Here is a 20,261-nt window from a genome sequence, read left to right as displayed (position 1 = left end):
AAGCATATTGAGATCGACATATGATAACCCACAAGTATAGGGGATCAATTGTAGCCTCTTTCGATAAGTAAGAGTGTCGAACCCAACGAGGAGCTAAAGGTAGAACAAATATTCCCTCAAGTTCTATCGACCACCGATACAACTCTACGCGCGCTTGACGTTCGCTTTACCTAGAACAAGTATAAAACTAGAAGTACTTTGTAGGTGTTGTTGGATAGGTTTGCAAGATAATAAAGAGCACGTAAATAAAAAGTAGGGGCTGTTTATATAAAGACACAATAAAGTAAATATAGCGAGTGTGGAAAAGTGGTGGTAGGAGTTGCGAAATTGTCCCTAAGCAATTGACTACTTTACTAGACCGATAGCAAGTTTTATGTGGGAGAGGCCACTGCTAGCATGTCATCCCTGACTTGGAATTCTATGCACTTATGATTGGAACTTTTAGCAAGCATCCGCAACTACTAACGTTCATTAAGGTAAAACCCAACCATAGCATTAAGTTATATTGGTCCCCCTTCAATCCCGTATGCATCAATTTCTATGCTAGGTCTTGCCCTCCAATACATAGTCCTATCAACATACAACTAACCCCATGGTGTGATCTACGCGCGCGCTCATATGATGGGCACCAAAGGACAGCAACATAACCACAAGCAAATTAAATCAATCATAGCAATTCATCAACCACCGATAGGACAACGAAAATCTACTCACACATCATAGGATGGCAACACATCATTGGATAATAATATGAAGCATAAAGCACCATGTTCAAGTAGAGGGTACAACGGGTTGTGGGAGAGAGGACTGCTGTAGATAGAGGGGGGAAGGTGATGGAGATGTTGGTGAAGATGGCATAGGTGTTGGTGAAGATCGCGGTGATGATGATGGCCCCGGCGGCGTTCTGGCGCCACCGAAAGCGAGGGGGAGAGAGCCCTCCCCCTTAATCTTCTTCTTCCTTGACCTTCTCCCTAGATGGGAGAAGGGTTTCCCCTCTGTTCCATGGTCTCCATGCCGTGGGAGGGGCGTGAGCCCCTCCGAGATTGGATCTGTCTCTCTGCCTCTCTCTGTTTCTGTGTTCTTTGATTCTGCCCTTTCACCATTTCTTATATATCCGGAGATCCGTAACTCCGATTGGATTGAAACCTTCGCCAAGATTTTTTTCCGAAAATTAGCTTTCTTGCGGCCAAAGAAGAGCAGCAACCGCCTTGCAGGGGGCCCATGAGGGTCAGGGGCGCGCGCCCTGCCTCGTGGCCACCTCGGGCATCGTCTCGCGTTGATTCATCCTCCCATATTTCCAAAATATTCCAAAAATATTCTCCGTCCATTTTTATTCCGTTTGATATGGGGTTTCTGCGAAACATAAAACATGAAAAAACAGGAACTGGCACTGGGCACTGGATCAATATATTAGTCCTAAAAATAGTATAAAAAGTTGCCAAAAGTATATGAAAGTTGTATAATATTGGCATGGAACAATCAAAAATTATAGATACGACGGAGACTTATCAGCATCCCCAAGCTTAATTCCTGCTCGTCCTCGAGTAGGTAAATGATAAAAAAGATAATTTTTAATGTGGAATGCTACCTAGCATAATCTTGATCACATAATCTAATCATGGCATGAATATTAAGACACGAGTGATTCAAAGCAATAGTCTATCATTCGACATTAAGACAATAATACTTCAAGCATACTAATAAAGCAATCATGTCTTTTCAAAATAACATGGCCAAATAAAGTTATCCCTACAAAATCATATGGTCTGGCTATGCTCCATCTTCACCACACAAAATATTCACATCATGCACAACCCCGATGACAAGCCGAGCAATTGGTTCATACTTTTTAACGCGCTTCATCCTTTTCAACCCTCACACAATACATGAGCGCAAGCCATGGACATAGCACTATGGGTGGAATAGAATATGATGATGGAGGTTGTGTGGAGAAGACAAAAAAAGAGAAAGTCTCATATCGACACGGCTAATCAACGGGCTATGGAGATGCCCATCAATTGATGTCAATATGAGGAGTAGGGATTGCCATGCAACGGATGCACTAGAGCTATAAGTATATGAAAGCTCAAACTGAAACTAAGTGGGTGTGCATCCAACTTGCTTGCTCATGAAGACCTAGGGCATTTGAGGAAGCCCATCGTTGGAATATACAAGCCAAGTTCTATAATGAAAATTCCCACTAGTATATGAAAGTGATAACTCAAGAGACTCTCTATATGAAGAACATGGTGCTACTTTGAAGCACAAGTGTGGTAAAAGGATAGCAACATTGCCCCTTTTTATTTTTTTGCGGGCTTCTTTGGCCCCATTTTTTATTTAGGCTTCTTTGGCCTCTCTTTGGGGGAGGGGCAATGCTCTAATAATGATGATCATCACACTTCTATTTACTTAAAACTCAATATTACAACTCGATGTCTAGAAGAAACATATGGCTCTATATGAATGCCTCCGGCGGTGTACCGGGATGTGCAATGATCTAGCATAGCAATGACATAAAAAAACGGACAAGCCATGAAAACATCATGCTAGCTATCTTACGATCATGCAAAGCAATATGACAATAAATGCTCAAGTCATGTATATGATGATGATGGAAGTTGCATGGCAATATATCTCGGAATGGCTATGGAAATGCCATGATAGGTAGGTATGGTGGCTGTTTTGAGGAAGATATAATGAGGCTTATGTGTGATAGAGCGTATCGTATCACGGGGTTTGGATGCACCGGCGAAGTTTGCACCAACTCTCGAGGTGAGAAAGGGCAATGCACAGTACCAAAGAGGCTAGCAATGATGGAAGGGTGAGAGTGCGTATAATCCATGGACTCACATTAGTCATAAAGAACTCATATACTTATTGCAAAAGTTTATTAGCCCCCGAAGCAAAGTACTACTACGCATGCCCCTAGGGGGATAGATTGGTAGGAAAAGACCATCGCTCGTCCCCGACCGCCACTCATAACAATCAATAAATAAATTATGCTCCGACTTCGTTACATAACGGTTCACCATACGTGCATGCTACGGGAATCACAAACCTCAACACAAGTATTTCTACTAATCCACAACTACCCACTAGCATGACTCTAATATCACCATCTTTATATCGCAAAACTATTGTAAGGAATCAAACATATCATATCCAGTGATTACAAGTTTTATGTAGGATTTTATGACTAACCATGTGAATGACCAGTTCCTGTCATCTCTCTAAATAGATATAAGTGAAGCAAGAGAGTTTAATTATTTCTACAAAAGATATGCCCACGCTCTAACAAGTATAAGTGAAGCAAAAGAGCATTCTACAAATGGCGGTTTTCTATGTGAAGAGAAACAGGCAATCCAAAGTTCAAATGATATAAGTGAAGCACATGAAGCATTCTATAAAGCCATACTCAAAAGATATAAGTGAAGTGCAAAGAGCATTATATAAATCAACCATGGACTATCTCATACCAGCATGGTGCATAAAAGAAAAATGAAAAGTAAATGCAAAAGACGCTCCAAGATTTGCACATATCGCATGAACGAAACGAATCCGAAAACATATTGATACTTGTTGAAGAAAGAGGGGATGCCTTCCAGGGCATCCCCAAGCTTAGACGCTTGAGTCTCCTTGAATATTTACTTGGGGTGCCTTGGGAATCCCCAAGCTTGAGCTCTTGCCTCTCTTCCTTTTCCTCATATCGACACCTTTTCGATCATCGAACACTTCATCCACACAAAACTTCAACATCAAACTCGGTAAGATCCGTTAGTATAATAAAGCAAATCACTACTCTAAGTATTGTTGCAAACCAATTCATATTTTGTTTTTGCATTGTAGCTACTATAATATAACTTTTCCATGGCTTAATCCACTGATAGAAATCAATAGTTTCATCAAAACAAGCAAACTATACATCAAAAACAGAATCTGTCTAAAACAGAACAGTCTGTAACAATCTGAACATTCACCATACTTCTGATACTTAAAAAAATTCTGCCAAAATTAGGAAAAATAAAACATTTGTATAGAAAGACAGTGCAAAAAGAATCATAACCGTTTGACGTTCCAGTAAAAAATTAAAAATCATGCACTACAGCCAAAGTTTCTGTCCTGCACCGTACAAACCAACAAGCATTGTAAACATCCTAAAGGCAAACCTTGGCACATTATTTTTATAATACAATGGAACTGTACAAGGGAATAATTATTTTTATTGAAAAGTTTCTGTAATCAAGATTCACAAAGTTTCTGTGAGCATGAACAAAGTTCAAGGCTAGCTCCCACTTCAACAATGCTTGTCTCTCTCACTTTCACTTTCCTTTTTGAAAAAGTTTTGGGTTCCCCTCTTTAATTTTTTGTTTCTAAACTATATGAAAGCACTCAACAGGAATAAATGACTCTCTAAGACTTCCGGGTTGTCTCCCTGGCAGGGCTTTCTTTAAAGCCATTAAACTAGGCATATAGTGCTCAAGTAGTGAATCCACCCGGATCCCAAGGTATATCAAAGCCAATTTGAATTAGCGATGATTTGTGATTTAGTAGTGAGCACAAAGTAACATATATCAAGCAATGACAAAGTCTAACTCTCTTCCCATGCATCGGCATGTCATAAAAGAACAATTTATGCACACATAGTAAAGGCCAATGCATAGTATAAGCAGTTTCTTGCAATTTTATCATGTTGGAAACATAGAGAGGTGGAGATATAGTTCCTCTCTCATAATAATTGCAAGTAGGAGCAGCAAGCACATGCATATTATATTCATCAAAATCATCATGTGCAACGGTAAAAGGCAACCCATCAATATAATCCTTAATAAGCACAAACTTCTCTGATATAGTGTAGTTGGGAGAATTCAAAAAGATAATAGGACTATTATGCGTGGATGCAATAGCAAAAATTTCATGTTTAACATAAGGAACTATATCGAGTCCATCTCCATAAGCATAATTCATATTGGCATCTTGGCCACAAGCATAGCAAGCATCATCAAAAAGGGATATTTCAAGAGAATCAACGGGATCATAACAATCATCATAGCAATCATCATTTGGTAAGCACGAAGGGAAATTAAACAATGTATGAGTTGAAGAGTTACTCTCATTAGAAGGTGGGCACGGGTAGCTAATCCGCTCTTCCTCCTTTTGTTCTTTGCTCTTCTCATCATCTTTTTCATCCAATGAGCTCACAGTTTCATCAATTTCTTTTTCCATAGACTCCTGCAAAATATTAGTTTCTTCTTGGACAGCGGAGGAGTCCTCAATATATGGTTTAACATAGGCATTAGAAGCATAATTATCGTAACAATATTGAAGTATGGCAAAGTTTTCAGATTTGTAAAGACTAGCATCATACTTTTCAATCAAAGAAGCAATTTCATAAGCACCCTTAAAAGCAAAAAATTCTTCAATTTGTTGAACATCATAGTAATTATAAACACCCTTAGCATACGAAGATACGATTCCATTATCGCTAAACTCACATTGGTAGGGAAGATGTTTCTTAGGGTTTTTAGAACAACAAGTAAAATAATATATTTCACATAAATTCCAAGCATAGCATTGCAAACGATGAATTTGATCCAGTAAAAGTTTCCCTTTTTCAGATATGCGATGTCGCACATAACAAGCATGCTCATCTAAAGATTTGCCCTCAACTAAGCTAGTTGGGGTTTCAGCACGAGCACATAGGGATCGAAGATGATCCAAGTAAAAAGCTTCAGGAGTGTGATAGATTTTGAGTGGTTGTTCAACCATTGGTTCAGTAGGTACAACTAATTTTTTTGGTATTTTGCGTTTCCTACCCATAACTAAAGATAAAAAACAACTAAGAACAGCAAATAAAAATTACTTAGTGATAAAGTACACAAGCACACACGAGAATATTCACCCCATGCTATTGCTCCCCGGCAACGGCGCTAGAAAAAGGTCTTGATAACCCACAAGTATAGGGGATCAATTGTAGCCTCTTTCGATAAGTAAGAGTGTGAAACCCAACGAGGAGCTAAAGGTAGAACAAATATTCCCTCAAGTTCTATCGACCACTGATACAACTCTACGCGCGCTTGACGTTCGCTTTACTTAGAACAAGTATAAAACTAGAAGTACTTTGTAGGTGTTGTTGGATAGGTTTGCAAGATAATAAAGAGCACGTAAATAAAAAGTAGGGGCTGTTTATATAAAAACACAATAAAATAAATATAGCGAGTGTGAAAAAGTGGTGGTAGGAGTTGCGAAATTGTCCCTAAGCAATTGACTACTTTACTAGACCGATAACAAGTTTATGTGGGAGAGGCCACTGCTAGCATGTCATCCCTGACTTGGAACTCTATCCACTTATGATTGGGACTATTAGCAAGCATCCGCAACTACTAACGTTCATTAAGGTAAAACCCAACCATAGCATTATGTTACATTGGTCCCCCTTCAATCCCGTATGCATCAATTTCTATGCTAGGTTGAACCTTCTGTCACTCTTGCCCTCCAATACATAGTCCTATCAACATACAACTAACCCTATGGTGTGATCCACGTGCGCGCTCATATGATGGGCACCAAAGGACAGCAACATAACCACAAGCAAATTAAATCAATCATAGCAATTCATCAACCACCGATAGGACAACAAAATCTACTCAGACATCATAGGATGGCAACACATCATTGGATAATAATATGAAGCATAAAGAACCATGTTCAAGTAGAGAGTACAGCGGGTTGCGGGAGAGTGGACCGCTGTATATAGAGGGGGAAGGTGATGGAGATGTTGGTGAAGATGGCGTAGGTGTTGGTGAAGATCGCGGTGATGATGATGGCCCCGGCGGCGTTCCGGCGCCACCGGAAGCGAGGGGGAGAGAGCCCCCCTTCTTCTTCTTCTTCTTCCTTGACCCTCTCCCTAGATGGGAGAAGGGTTTCCCCTCTGGTCCATGGTCTCCATGCTGTGGGAGGGGCGAGAGCCCCTCCGAGATTGGATCTGTCTCTCTGTCTCTCTTTGTTTCTGCGTTCTCTGATTCTGCCCTTTCACCGTTTCTTATATATCCGAAGATCCGTAACTCCGATTGGATTGAAACCTTTGCCAAGATTTTCTTTCCGAAAATTAGCTTTCTTGCGGTCAAAGAAGAGCAGCAACCGCCTTACGGGGGGCCCACGAGGGTCAGGGGCGCACCTAGGGGGGCAGGCGCGCCCCCTGCCTCGTGGCCACCTCGGGCACCATCTCGCGTTGATTCTTCCTCCCATATTTCCCAAATATTCCAAAAATATTCTCCGTCCGTTTTTATTCCGTTTGGATTCCGTTTGATATGGGGTTTCTGCGAAACATAAAATATGCAACAAACAGGAACTGGCACTGGGCATTGGATCAATATGTTTGTCCCAAAAATAGTATAAAAAGTTGCCAAAAGTATATGAAAGTTGTATAATATTGGCATGGAACAATAAAAAATTATAGATACGACGGAGACATATCAACATACATTTTGTTCAAGAGAAGGTGGCTCTCGGTCAAGTTCGCGTGCTCCATGTGCCTACTTCTGCTCAGTTTGTTGATATCTTTACTAAAGGCCTGGCGACTACTCCGTTTCAAGACATTCGTTTCAGTCTCAACATCGTCGAGCCTACCGTTGACATTGCGGGGATGTTAGAATACAACTTGTAATAGGATTAGGACTCCTACTCAGTTTGTAATAAGGCTAGGTCAGGTGCGGCTTGGCTCTTATATATATACCTCTTGTACCGGATCAATATTGCATCAACAATTATTCAATACAATTCTACAGTTTGCATCGTGGCTGGCGGTGGGCATGCCAAAATTTTGGCGTGGACTCGTGGCATAGGGTATTGTTTGGATTGAAGTCCAATTATCGGAGCCACGCCAAAAAAATGGTTGTTGCGTTCAATTATGCACCCACGCACGGGAGAAACAGGGGTGGGCGAATCGTTCACCAAAATATTGGTGCACCTGTTTTTTTGGGAAGAAACTTTCCATCTACCAAAACATCTTATATTTAGCCCTACAAAAAAATCTTGTATTTAGAAACAAAGGGAGCATTCATCATTTGTCATGGCGGTACAAAGACCATCAGAAGTAAAAAAAATACAATCAGGTCGGTAGACCAACTAGTGAAGAATACAAGCACTAAAGCGAATCGAAGGCGCGCCACCGTCATCGTTCCTCCCTCATCGGAGCCGGACAAAACTTCTTATAGAGAGTAGGAAAGTCATCGTGCTAAGGCTACACATGACAAGTGAACCAGAACATCAACTGTCGTCAATGAATAAAAGTTTATATCGGAAGGATCCAACATGTAGACACAAGATGATACAAACAAAGACTGGATCAAAATAGATCCACCTAAGACCAGCACCGATCGAATCTCGCGAGATCCACCATAGACAAACCTCCGCACACACTCCGACGATGCTAGATGCATCGCCGTGACAGCGCTAGGCGGACAGAACCTTATTCCATCTTCAGGGAGCCACCACCGTCTCGCCTTGAAACGCTGCTCATCCACGAAGACTGGGTTCTCCACGACCATGATCACGGTGGCATCCTCGGTTGCCTGTGATCTATCCTCCGCGAGCTAGTGCTGCTTGAGGAGATGCAGGTTGTCCCGCTGCTCCTCTCGTAGCATCCAGAACATGGAGAACAACCGCTCCTCCTCCGCCATGATGATCTCATAGTGCACCTGCGCCTGCGCCGTGGTAAGCCGGCGACTGGCGAGGGCGCGGGTTTGTCATCGGACGCCCCCTCCAATGTCCGGTCGTCGTCCTCCGAGTTCTCTTCCGGCAACCTCGGGTGCAGTCTAGCCTCTATGCGTCGTGCATGTCGAGCCCGCCAGACGTTTGCAAGGGGCGCCATCTTATGCTTCTATGCCAACAAGAGCCGCTTCCACAGCCCGTTGCCACTCACCGTTATTGTGCTGGTGGTTGTCGTGGGAGGAGGGGGAAGGGAAGGGGAGGCGTGCTGATAGCCATGGGCGAAGAAGGAAGAAGTAGCGGAGGTGGTGCGGCTTCTGCTTTGCGTGTCGTGCTTATATATCGGGCACTGGCCAAGCCAAGCGGTGCTTCAAATGCAGGCACTCGGAGTGGGTTTCTCGGTCACCGCGCCTGTTCAAGGGCAGGCGGACGAACGGGCAGCCGGCTTCAATGCACTAGGAAGCCGTCTCGTCGCCCTGTCCAGTTGTGTTGCTCTAAGTCGGCATTGAACGCGACGCGGAGAGCGAGCGTGCAACGCTCTCCACCGTCGTGCCACTTCAATGCACGGCATGCTGCAGGGCGGTCTCGTCTACCCTAGACAGACATGAATATGACGCCTCTTTCCGAAAGAACGGTTGGAGCGGTTCGCAGAATAGGTTTCCGAGTTGGACGCGTAAGTGACAGAGGTCTGGACATCTGCGGCATCGTGTCGGATGGCAAAAAGAGTCCGGACGGGTCGATCGAGACGTTTGTGGGCATTTTGTGGTCGTGCTGAAGATGCCCTTTCATTTGAGATGTAAGATTCTACTCCTAAATTCATGGAGTAAAGTTTGTAAATAAAAAATAAAAAAATCACCTCGGTGGTACCTTGATGACCTCTCAGGCCTGGTACAATACAAGGTGCTTAGAAAAATAAATCGAGTTTTTCTTAGCACCGGTGCTTATTTCTATATAAGAGAGACGCCTAATAAATACCGGTGCTGGAGAAAAACTCGGTTTATTTTTTTAAGTGCCTCCGTAAGCATCTAGTATTGTATAAGGCCTTACATTATACAAGACCTCGGAGTGATGCCATATCTCTCACTCTTTCAGCCTACCACTAGTTCATACTGCCTGTCCGTATAGCTTGCGCGCCACCGCCACCGCACCACGAAAGCCACCCTCTGCACTTGTGAGACACGAATCAGACGGCGTCTCGTCACGCGAAAGCGACTCGTAACGACCGTCCGATTCCACCAAACCGTGGTGTCAAAAACTGCACCGTTCCTGTGTACGTATCAGGCAGAGAGCGTGCGAGAAAGTAGACTTGAGACTTGAGAGTTCGTTAGACGAAGTCACGAAGAGAGTGAGATTTGTCTGGTCGGGTCAGGGAAGTTTGACTTGTGAGTAGGGCCAGCTTGCGGCGCAACGTGTGAGCCGCTGGCGAACATGGCACTGCCACCTGTTCCCTGCCACCTCGGTCAGCGCGGCTAGCACGCTCGTGGCGTTGGGGATGGTCAAAAACTCAAAAGCCGGAGAGTTATTAGCGCTGGCCCTTCACGAGTCTCTCGTGGTGAAGTTTTATAACGGGAGCAACCTGATCGCGCTGGCAAAAAAACGTAACCATCGCGCTCGTAACGTTCGCACTTGATCGCGGGAGTAGTAGTTAATTAATTATAGTGAAGACATTTGGCGCCATTTAACCTTGCTGGTCGAGTCTCGGTTTCGGATTATGATGGCCACCAACTTTTGAAATGGCTCTCAAGGTCGCGGAGAGACGCACTAGCAGCAAGACTAGCTAGCTCGCCCGCGGTGAAGCAGCCACAGGGTTTCATTAGGATCAAAGCTTACTCCGAAGTAATCCTGCATCGTGCTTGATTGACTGGCATTTTTCCGACCGTTCTCGGCAATAGGCATCGGGCTCGCTTCGGCTGTTATTCAGACTAGATGACCCGTTGCGCCAATGGCGCAAAGGCCGAGTGTAAGCCAATCGTTGTAAGAGTGTGCGTTAACATATTGTTGTTCAAAAAGAATAGCTCATATATTATATGCAGTAAGTATAGTAGGTTGGAAATGATGCACTAAGTCATGTAGGATGGCCAATGTCTTGCAGAAAGGTAAATAACCTTTTTAGTTATGCCACAAATATGAAATAACGATGCTCTTTGAATAAATGAATACTGGCTTCTGTAAGAGGAATTGAAGTAGATGTAATAGTAAATGGAAGAACAGAACCGTGCCTTGCAAATATTTGTTTTTTTACGTGAAGGAAAAGAAAGACCTTTTCTTGTGAGTAACAAAAGGAAAAAAGAAAGAAACACCTTTTTGTTCTCTGTATATGGAGATAAGTATTTCGATGGGCCAATGTTATGTACCCGGGCCCACGAATAGCGACAGTCGTGGCCTGTGAAGAGCCGAATATGAAGCGGCAGCGAGTGGATCCAGCGAGCCTGTGTATCCCCTTTCTTTCTCGTCTCTTCAGTTCGTCGTCAGAGGCGTCTCCGAAGCCGCCGCCCGGTGCGATTTCTGCTCTGTTCTGATTTTGGATTTGTCTGCATGTTTGGATTTAGCTTTGATTTATCTGGAACTTGCGTCTCCGCTATTTATGTGTCGATTTCCACCCCTCCTGTCTCCTTTTTTAGCCATGATAGATCCCGAGTTGTATTTATTTATATCTACGGATGTGCCCATAGGGAAGTAAATCGCCGTGGTTATTTCAATGGCGGCATTGTTTTGATTGAAGATCCATCATTTTGTAGGTTCCTGCGACGGGGGATCATGAGGGGATCTCGAACCGATCCTGTGGACATCAACTCTGATGGAAGCACTGACAGTAGCTCTGATGAACACTCGAATAGCAGCTCAGATGGGTGTGCTGATAGCTCCTCTGATGAAGGAATGCGTATGAGCTCCGATGAAGTGATGTACATCAGCTCTGATGAAGGAAGGCACATAAGCTCTGATGAAGGCGGGGACACCAGCTCAGATGAAAGCGTATACACCAGCTCTGATGAAGGTGTATACACGAGCTCTGACGAAGATTCATACAGGAGCTTTGATGGAGGTGCACATACCACCTCTTCTAAAGGTACTTTTTCACACGTGCATCTCAGTATCCTGGAGTTTCATTGCATGTACTTAGAGCCACAAATTCTAGAACTGAAAGCTTTCACTTTCAAGGGAGGAGGTCGGACATGAACTGTGAGGATTTGAGAGAAATTTAGTTTATATAAAGTTGAAGAAAGGCATGAAAGCTTTCACTTTCAAGGCAGGAGCTTTGACAGGAATTGTGAGGATTTCAGAGAAATTCAGTTTGTATAAAGCAGAAGAAAGGCATGCAGTACTTTGGTGTGGTTATTAGCTTATTGTTATTCTCAAAATCTGGTATTAAAGATATGTACGACCGAACTGGCCGACACGATTTTAGGTCTGATTTGCTAATGGTGGTTACATGATCTTAATTTGCAATATAGTGTGTGATGGAAGTATGATTTTAGGTCCAATTCGTTAACAGTGGTTATATGATCTCAATTTGCGATACAGTTTGTGATGGAAGTATCAGTTTGGTGGCTTTCATCACATTTATTGTATAGGTTTCCTTTTTTATATTTTAAGATGCCTCAACTCTCTGTCTTTTTAGCCACATATATTCATTATTCAACCCTCATGCCATGTACTTGCTGGGATAGGCAACAAATGGAGGAGAGTAGACTACAGAGAATGTTTTTAGGCTGCAAAAGTAGCGGATGAACATTCTTTGAACACTATGTAACATTGCGACCTATTCTTAGGTTTATGCTTTGATTAATTGTGTCGTTTTTGTTGCTCCCAGCTCTGTTCTTGGCTAAAGACTATTTGTTATAATTTATGGAAATTGGAGGATGTATGTATATGTATAGTATGTATTTTATTGTTTGGGTGACATATGTATAGCATCGTGAAGGCGACGAATGATCAACCTTGTGCTGGCATGATGTTATACATCTCCATATGATCAACAACATCATAAGAGAAATACCATCTCTGCTATTTTATTTGTTCAGCAATGATGAAACTATCCTGTCTTGGGTTACTTTTGTTTGGAATGCTTTTTTAAATTCACAGCCTAACTTGCATATAACCGTGCCAGTTATTGTTATCCTTTGCACTTATAATTTCCTGGCTTGTTCAATTATGTAGGAGTGCATAAGCGGATGAAGGTAAAGAAGCCTTGGAAGGTATGCATGTCCGTGTGTGACCGTCCTAAACATTACACAGTTGGTAAGCGTTGCTTGCTCATGATTAACTGATTCTGCTGTTCGTTGGCTGAATCAAATCAATCTGTTTGGTTTTGGTTGCAGGCTATAATCCAGACTCTAATGGTAGATGGATGTATTCAAAGAATTTGAAGATGTCAATGTGTGCTCGGAAGCGTCTCAGCCACTATATTAAGTCAGTTAAGCCTGCTATTGGCCACTACGTGTGTGAGATGAACAAAACCTTTACCAAGGCTGGGCAGAGAATGGTATGACTTTTTTGAGTGTACTTACATTCGCATCAGCGTATTAGCCTGTCATATCATTTGACTATAGCTCTGATGTATTTTTGTAGTACTTCTCTACTTCCTTCACTAAAGAGTATCTGGTGGATTTCATTACCACTCCAGTTGATGGGGTGAAGATCAAGCTATCAGTTGGTCGGTGTGCAAGACGTGTTCGCCTTATTAATGGCGTGGACAACAGGGCCGCCATAACACATAACTGGAGTGACTTTGCAAAGGAAGCAAAGCTGACAAAAGGGGAAATGTGTGTTTTCTCTGTTTGAGCTTGCAGAGGGAAACCAGAATTCACCGTTCACAAGATTTAGAAGGTTTGTACATGCACCGTGCGTTTAGTTTGTACAAGGATTGCTATTTTATTGCCTGGTGTAAGTAAGTTTGTACTTGTGCAGGTGTCTACAACGCAGCGTTTAAGGACGTGTATCTAAGGTGTTCCATAAGGCTATGTATATATACCTATGTCTAGTTATGGTTCCATGTCTAGTTATGTTTAGGTTCTAGTCAAGTGTGCTGAGTTGGGGGGGGGGGGGCAGTATGCATTCCTTTTGGTAGTGATCTATCTGTCATGATGTTCATGTAATGGAACGGTGATTGAAATTGTGAACCATGTGTGACCTGTGCGCTGTTTGCTAAGCCTCCAATGCTGTTTGTTTTAAGGCATGAAGTAACTTTCACCAGGAGAAGAAATTTTAGTGATATAAATCTTGTAGGTGTTGCTAGCTGGGGTCTTGCTTTGCTGCTGTTTCTGTGACCGGATTTGTGTTGGCCAGCATTATTTTGATGTCACATGTCTTTGTGTTTTTGCTCATCATAGTCTTGTTCCTTTTACCCACAAAAAAAAGACCTGGCAGCTGAACCGGGTCTATTTTTTGGGCAACAATGTGCTAATTCCCAGTTCATCTTTGTTTGGATGAAGATCTGTAGCTTGTATGGTCACAGTTTTACCATGATGTTTCCATTATTTATCTGACGAAGGAAGGTGCAATGGCAATTTGGGGCATAAGAGACACGATAAATAGTTTGAAGGACGTATTGTGATTTTAGCTGTAATTTCTTTACTTATATATGACCTTGCTATTACGGATTTGTTGTAAGAGTATTGAACAGATGGTATCATGTGAAGCAAAGAATTCTCATAAATTAATGGCTAAGTTTATTGTTCTGCACCAACTCTGCTGCCAACACACAATAAAATTTAAGAATTAACAAATGAGTTATTAGCAAATAAGTTTCGGTTACACATATATACTGAAAGCTCACGAAAGAAAACATGAATATCGAAAACACATGATATGGTTTCTACCAGTAGCAAACATCCTAGGGTGGAACATCACAACAGCTTAGCTATAATAAAGGAAAATAAGAATGTGATTTTTATGAAGGCCAATTTCCATGGAGTGCGATGTGTGTAAGAAGGTGGGAAAATAGGAGTATCTGATTTTTTTTTGCTTTTTTAGGAATAGGGCATCATATTCTGTAAGCGTTTATAAATTCCAAGCAATTAATTAGTATGAAGTAGGACAAATACGTAAGATAAATTTCTTGAAACAAAGTGGTAGTTCATTGTATGCAAAAAAACTATACATGGTATGTCAATATATATGCCTATGAACTTGAATACATGGACAATACGAATGGTTGGTGCGTGTGATGGAAAGGGCCAACGTCTCGGCCCTGAGAAGGCGGATGGCCCATAGGAGAAAAGGGGTACTCTGAAGCAATGGACTTAGCGAGGAAAAGAAGCACGAGAAGGCAGGCCGGGGGAAAAAAAAAGGTGGCACTCATTTTTCTTTAGCAAGCGTTTAAAACTCTAAAAGGTAGAACATTTCACAGTAGCATGTATGAATAGTGCTATTCAATTTTGGTTTTATAGATAACGGTGCCATTATCCAAAAACAGATGCGTTTACTATTTTTTGTGGACAGGGAATATGTGTTTTTGTTGGGCCAGATACAAATAACTTGTGAGTACAATATTAATACATTTAAATTGTTAGAAAGTCATTATAAAAATGGTCAAATGGGCAAACGCTGGAATTTGAATAGGAGTACTGTCAGAATATGAAATAATTCTTTATGGAATACAGCTGACTACACAACACTAAGAAATGAAGCAAGAAACAAAAAGTTAGTAAAAGATAACTTTAGCAGGCGGGAAGTGATGGGTGTACCTACATATAGCATATTTATAGAACCACTGGAACATTGCAAGGATTAACACAAAAACTCTGAAACATTTAAAAGTTCACATAGAGCAGGACTACTTTAGAGAAGAGTTTCCAATACATGATATGATATTAATAGAAACAGATAACATCATTCGAAACTTACATAATAAACTGCATGAGTAGGATATAATTATACAGGTCCAGTGTCGTCTAATTCTTGTACAACAAAACATTTGCTGAGCAAACAAAACAAATAAGACATGGTAGCGATAATATGGAGAGCCATCATTGAGACTTGAGGCATAGACAGAGGGCAAAACTCCTTGAACACGTGCACGTATGCTCACATTTGAGCAACATTAGTCCTGTCTACGCACCCTTGATGTTGGGGATGATATAGCAGTTAGACATTTACATTCAAAGACACATCAACAGGCGATATCGAAGTATGCAATATCAGATAAAAAAACCTCACTGAAAGACATTGGTTATATATGTATGGAACAGTAGATAAGGGAACAAACGCCAAGTTAGTACGCTACATTTTGATGTTTTTTGCCGATGCTTTACGTTGTCAAAGAAATGCTATAATAATTTTCTAGACGAAGTATGGGTGGATGAGGATGATCACTATTGGAAAGTAAGAAACAAATAATCTTCTGTAAAGAGAGATGTAGATGTTGTAAAGAGAGTGCTAATGACAAGCAGGGTATGCTGAATTCTAAAAGAAAGTGCATATGTTAATAGTGCACGACCGGGATTTGTACAGCAACTTATAAGGATAAGCACAGAACTATATGTAAGGCGAGCAAGGTCTAGGCAGTGCATTTGAGAATGCTATACAGGAAATGATCCTACAAGCTGTCTTACATGTGATCCGTGCATTTAGTCTTTAAAGAGTAAAGCTCTGCGGGCAACAGGCTGAGATATTATTTCTTTGCTGGAGCTGTGATCTGTTTCACTGGGAAAGCAATAGACATGAGTAATCTATATAATTGCATGAGTCTAAAGAGCAGGAGGGAGGGCATGTTACTTGGTTGATGTTTCTTTGTTTGGCGGCAGCGAACCCGGAGTGTCGTTGAGGCCATCCTACAAGTCAATGAGCAATTGTATGTAAAATGGTATGTGGTATTGGAGGAACGGAAGCGGAGAGCAAAACAAAGCAATGATTACCTCTGATTTATTCACACATTTAGCTGTTGGAGTGCTATCATCATTACTCTCTGAACTAGGCCTCTTCTTTGTTGTAGTCAAGGAGCTGAGCTGTTTTTGAAACGACTCCACACGATCATATAGCTCTGATGACCAGAACTGCTCAGCTTTGAGTTGTCTCTGGCAATTATTCAGATCTGCTGAGTTGTAGTCATCTATCGTAATTATGCCCGTCGTCAACAGATAGGACAAAGCAGCAGAACATGCTGATTCAACAGCGTCGCTGGCAAATTGAGTTGATTCTCCAAAGAACACCTGTTGGGTTGGCAATATGCTTTTGCTGTGAGGTTGTAGATCGATTTTCACTGATGCCATCAACGTGGCGTCATCATCATCAGTTAGCTCAAATGCATGCATTGTAGCGCGGATTCGCTTGATAGCCTGTTCAAGCATATACCTTCTGCTAATGGTAACAGAGATGGCAGAGAGCTGCATTCAATAGAAAGACGAAAGAATTTATCAAGTCAACTGGATACGGTAACACAAAGAATGTTGATGCATATACATGGCCTAGTCATAACCTGTGGAAGCCCCTTGACTATGAAATCATCATCGTCCATTGAGCTGGCAATGTCCGCAGGACGGGGCTATATAAAATTTCAGTGGCATGGGAATAAAGCACAGGTTAAAACTATTTAAAGGCAATCACAGAGACCTATGTAAGCAAAGTAACAGAAGTATGATAGTAAAGGCAGAATGCTCAAGTAAATTTGCAAGCATAGAAATGCAATTCAACACACGATTCAAATACAATAGCGTGCAGCGAAACAAATAGACAAAGCACCAAGCTTTGGCAGCATATGCTGCATAACCGAGAGTACCATGGTTCGATAGGATATGGTTCGATATGGTAGATTACATTATCAGGTGCACACTTACATACAGACCATCACAACTAAATAGATAGATTCAGACGCATTGATTGTACCATGGTTCGATAAGACACACACGACATATGGTTATAGATAACTATATTAGTAGGGAACAATGACTGGCTCTAACGATGATGATGGCAATCTGATGGTCCTTATGAGATTAGAAGCGATCTTCAGGCAGGGCACGGAAGTCATCAGAGCAGCACCATTTGTCGTCAAAGACCTCCTCATCATAAAATGAGGTTCTTAGTTCCGGGTGTGACGGTGGATTTCCATCGCCTTGGGTTGACAGACCTTTATCTTCATCTATTGGCTGTTCCTGACCGTATGGATAAACGCCAGTCTCCTGAAGGTTAACCATTGTGTCATTAGTGCACTGCTGAAGATGTTCGCTGTTGGCCTCTACATTGAGAAGAACATTGCTAAGCTCCAGGTCATCTGGACCAGATCCTGGGCTCATCCTGCTACTGACCAAATGCTTAAGATTGTTGGTGACGCTCTGTTATGTGTCCAGGGATCCATCCGATCCTTTGCTCAGGAGTTTGTTTTTTCCAATGCTCTCTTTTAGCTTCTGTCTCAGACATGCGTTGTCCCTCTTCATTGCCTTAAGCTGCTGATACAACACTGCATTTCTTTTTTCCACAGCCTTCAGTTGATCATAACTATAGTCTTTTGGAACCACGCCCTCATAAGCATCCATGTATTTAATTGATGCTGCAGCTACATAATCTTGAGCTTCCTCAAGATCTTGGTGCTCCGAGGTAGAAATGGAAACCTTGACAGGTGAACGCTTGAGCCTGATCTTGATTGGATAGAAGGTAACAGTGACTTGCAGACGGGAACCATCTGTTGGGCTTGCTGAGTAGGTGGCCCCTGGCAGGCCAACCTTCTCTAACATAGCATCAAGCAGGATCTTAGATGAAATTGGAACAGAAGCCATTGTCTGGACCTGCCGCAAGCGAGAGAGAATGTCACTATCACAAAGAGCTGGCTTGACGTATAGTATCATCCTCAAGTCTGTATGGGTTGGAAGGGGAAGAAAACATGATAGGTGACAAGTGGGTTCTACAGTTTGGATTTTGTGATGAGAAGACTAACTGCAGGTGGATCAGGATGTCTACTATCATTTTCCTGTAATATATAATTCACAGCTTATAGGAAGGTTGTGGAATTGAAGTAAATTATTAGGTAGATCCATCGCTCTCATCTATTTTGTTTACCTTGGACAGAAAGGATATTAAGCCTGACCACACTAAAACACCACCACGTCTTAGGTAGTCAGACACAATACTAAGGATAAAAAAATCAAAAGCACTGGCACAAGGGGTTTCAGCCACATTATGTACTGGTGCCTCAAAGCCAGCTTAACAGTAAATTAGACCAGAACGGAATAGATATATACTTGAGGAAGACGATGGTGACCGGTGGTAGAAGAACTGCTAGGCGGGTCGGCAGAAAAAATCATGGATCTAAAAGAAGCATGAGAAACCGGATTAGAGCATCCAATTTGCAGTAAGAGAAGGGAACATAGTAGAGTAGTAAAATACAATGGCGGCGAAGGGAATACCATGGGGAAGAGTCAGTCGGCGGCGGTCTTCATAGCTTCCATGGCAAGCTTCTAATGGCCGTCGCTGAGGGTTGGATCTGAGAGTGCTACCAGAGAGAATGGGGAGGAGAGGAATGGATAAGATGCAGAGAAGGAGAAGACAAGAGCGCCTCGCCCGCTGTGGGCCTCGGCGGTGAGATTCACCGCATGCACCGTCGATGAACAGAGAATGTCCGAGGTTTCAACGAGTAGCCACAGGACAGGTATGTGTCCTGTTGCGTGAAAGATTTACCGGAGGGGATAATTGGTCCTAGTGTCACCTCCACTCTCCGCGACTGGGCTGTAGGCAGGCTGTATCTAGGCCGTATATAGCTACATATTCATTAGGCCTGAATAGAACTGAATACTTGTTTTGTCGACTCAGCGAACTGCTCATGCTCCTGTGGAACAGCAGAATTCCTATGTGAAGCTCTGCATTATTCCCATTCCACCAGGCCTGATGTAATTTGTTGGTGCAATGGCAATGTTAATACTTTGGACTTAGTCACCTCGGCAGATTGGATTAATTTTTCTTTTGTGGATCTTTTCTTGTAAGATGTGAACAATTTCTTTTAAAAAGCACGATTGCTTTCGGTACAAAAGACACGAGCTTTAAAAAAATGCTAGAAATGTTCTGAATTTGTAAAATAGCACGCATTTGAAGATTTCAACAACCATTTAAAAACAGAAACATTTTTCTGAAACGATGATCATTTTATGGTAGAAATGAAGACAATTTAGAAAATAGGAAAGCACAAACATTTGGTGAATTTGCGAACAAACGATGGGAAAGCAGGAGCATTTTTTAAAAATTACGGGCAACTCTTCACAGCAATGAACAACTGTTGAATTTTAAACACTTTTAAGAAGAAGCAAAATTTCTTAATTTACGAACAATTTTGGAACAGGGAAAACTTTTAACTGTTGAGCTTTCGCAAAGAGAGTACTTTTTGAGAATAATGAAAAAGTTTTCAAGCTGCTAATAATTTTTCAACCTGCGGCCAAATTTGGATTTTAAAATAAAGTACATATAATATTTTGGCAGCTGTTGCTATTTGAAGGGCAGAATTCGACTTTGATTGTAAACCAGGGCCTTGATTATAAATCTAAGATTTATTTTGTCGTAAGACCACTGAGCAGATGATATAATGGGAAGCCGTGTGGAAGCTAATTATTGTGAGAGAATGCATTAATATATTT

At 41.9% G+C, this 20,261-nt stretch overlaps 2 protein-coding genes across 4 annotated transcripts; one reads left to right on the top strand and one right to left on the bottom strand.

Annotated features, from left to right (window-relative positions):
* The first annotated feature begins 11,104 nt into the window (after positions 1–11,104).
* On the top strand, positions 11,105–13,503 carry LOC109783764 (uncharacterized). Its single transcript, XM_020342363.4, has 5 exons — positions 11,105–11,202; positions 11,445–11,773; positions 12,865–12,945; positions 13,026–13,189; positions 13,276–13,503. Exons 2-5 carry the CDS (start codon positions 11,464–11,466, stop codon positions 13,486–13,488), a joined length of 768 nt encoding a protein of 255 aa, XP_020197952.1. The 5' UTR covers positions 11,105–11,202; positions 11,445–11,463; the 3' UTR covers positions 13,489–13,503.
* A 1,139-nt stretch (positions 13,504–14,642) lies between these two features.
* Positions 14,643–19,314, bottom strand: LOC120964372 (uncharacterized). 3 transcript variants are annotated; one of them, XM_040388991.3, is made up of 7 exons: positions 19,044–19,314; positions 18,879–18,945; positions 17,123–17,188; positions 16,563–17,030; positions 16,423–16,478; positions 16,260–16,350; positions 14,643–15,767 (listed from the first exon to the last, which is right to left on the bottom strand). In XM_040388991.3, exons 2-6 carry the CDS (start codon positions 18,939–18,941, stop codon positions 16,275–16,277), a joined length of 729 nt encoding a protein of 242 aa, XP_040244925.1. In that variant the 5' UTR covers positions 18,942–18,945; positions 19,044–19,314; the 3' UTR covers positions 14,643–15,767; positions 16,260–16,274. The 3 variants fall into 3 exon arrangements, 2 of the variants coding, with proteins under 2 accessions (XP_040244925.1, XP_040244926.1); XM_040388992.2 differs by lacking the exon at positions 17,123–17,188 and having other exon boundaries at positions 19,044–19,313; XR_012183616.1 differs by lacking the exons at positions 14,643–15,767; positions 16,260–16,350; positions 16,423–16,478; positions 16,563–17,030; positions 17,123–17,188 and adding an exon at positions 18,095–18,425 and having other exon boundaries at positions 19,044–19,312.
* Positions 19,315–20,261: the final 947 nt, after the last annotated feature.

This window comes from Aegilops tauschii, chromosome 5, assembly GCF_002575655.3.
Source record: "Aegilops tauschii subsp. strangulata cultivar AL8/78 chromosome 5, Aet v6.0, whole genome shotgun sequence".
Lineage (NCBI taxonomy): Eukaryota > Viridiplantae > Streptophyta > Magnoliopsida > Poales > Poaceae > Aegilops > Aegilops tauschii.
This window is presented reverse-complemented; position numbering and strand designations above follow the sequence as displayed.

What these genes read in the sequence shown, in the direction of transcription:
- LOC109783764 (XM_020342363.4), top strand. Translation starts at nt 11,464, where the DNA reads ATGAGGGGATCTCGAACCGATCCTGTGGACATCAACTCTGATGGAAGC. An exon ending in ACATACCACCTCTTCTAAAG is followed by an intron (nt 11,774 to 12,864) that starts GTACTTTTTCAC and finishes TCAATTATGTAG; the next exon opens with GAGTGCATAAGCGGATGAAG. An exon ending in TCCTAAACATTACACAGTTG is followed by an intron (nt 12,946 to 13,025) that starts GTAAGCGTTGCT and finishes TTTTGGTTGCAG; the next exon opens with GCTATAATCCAGACTCTAAT.
- LOC120964372 (XM_040388991.3), bottom strand. Translation starts at nt 18,941, where the DNA reads ATGATTTTTTCTGCCGACCCGCCTAGCAGTTCTTCTACCACCGGTCAC. An exon ending in TAGTCAAGGGGCTTCCACAG is followed by an intron (nt 17,031 to 17,122) that starts GTTATGACTAGG and finishes TATTGAATGCAG; the next exon opens with CTCTCTGCCATCTCTGTTAC. An exon ending in AATGTGTGAATAAATCAGAG is followed by an intron (nt 16,479 to 16,562) that starts GTAATCATTGCT and finishes ATTGACTTGTAG; the next exon opens with GATGGCCTCAACGACACTCC.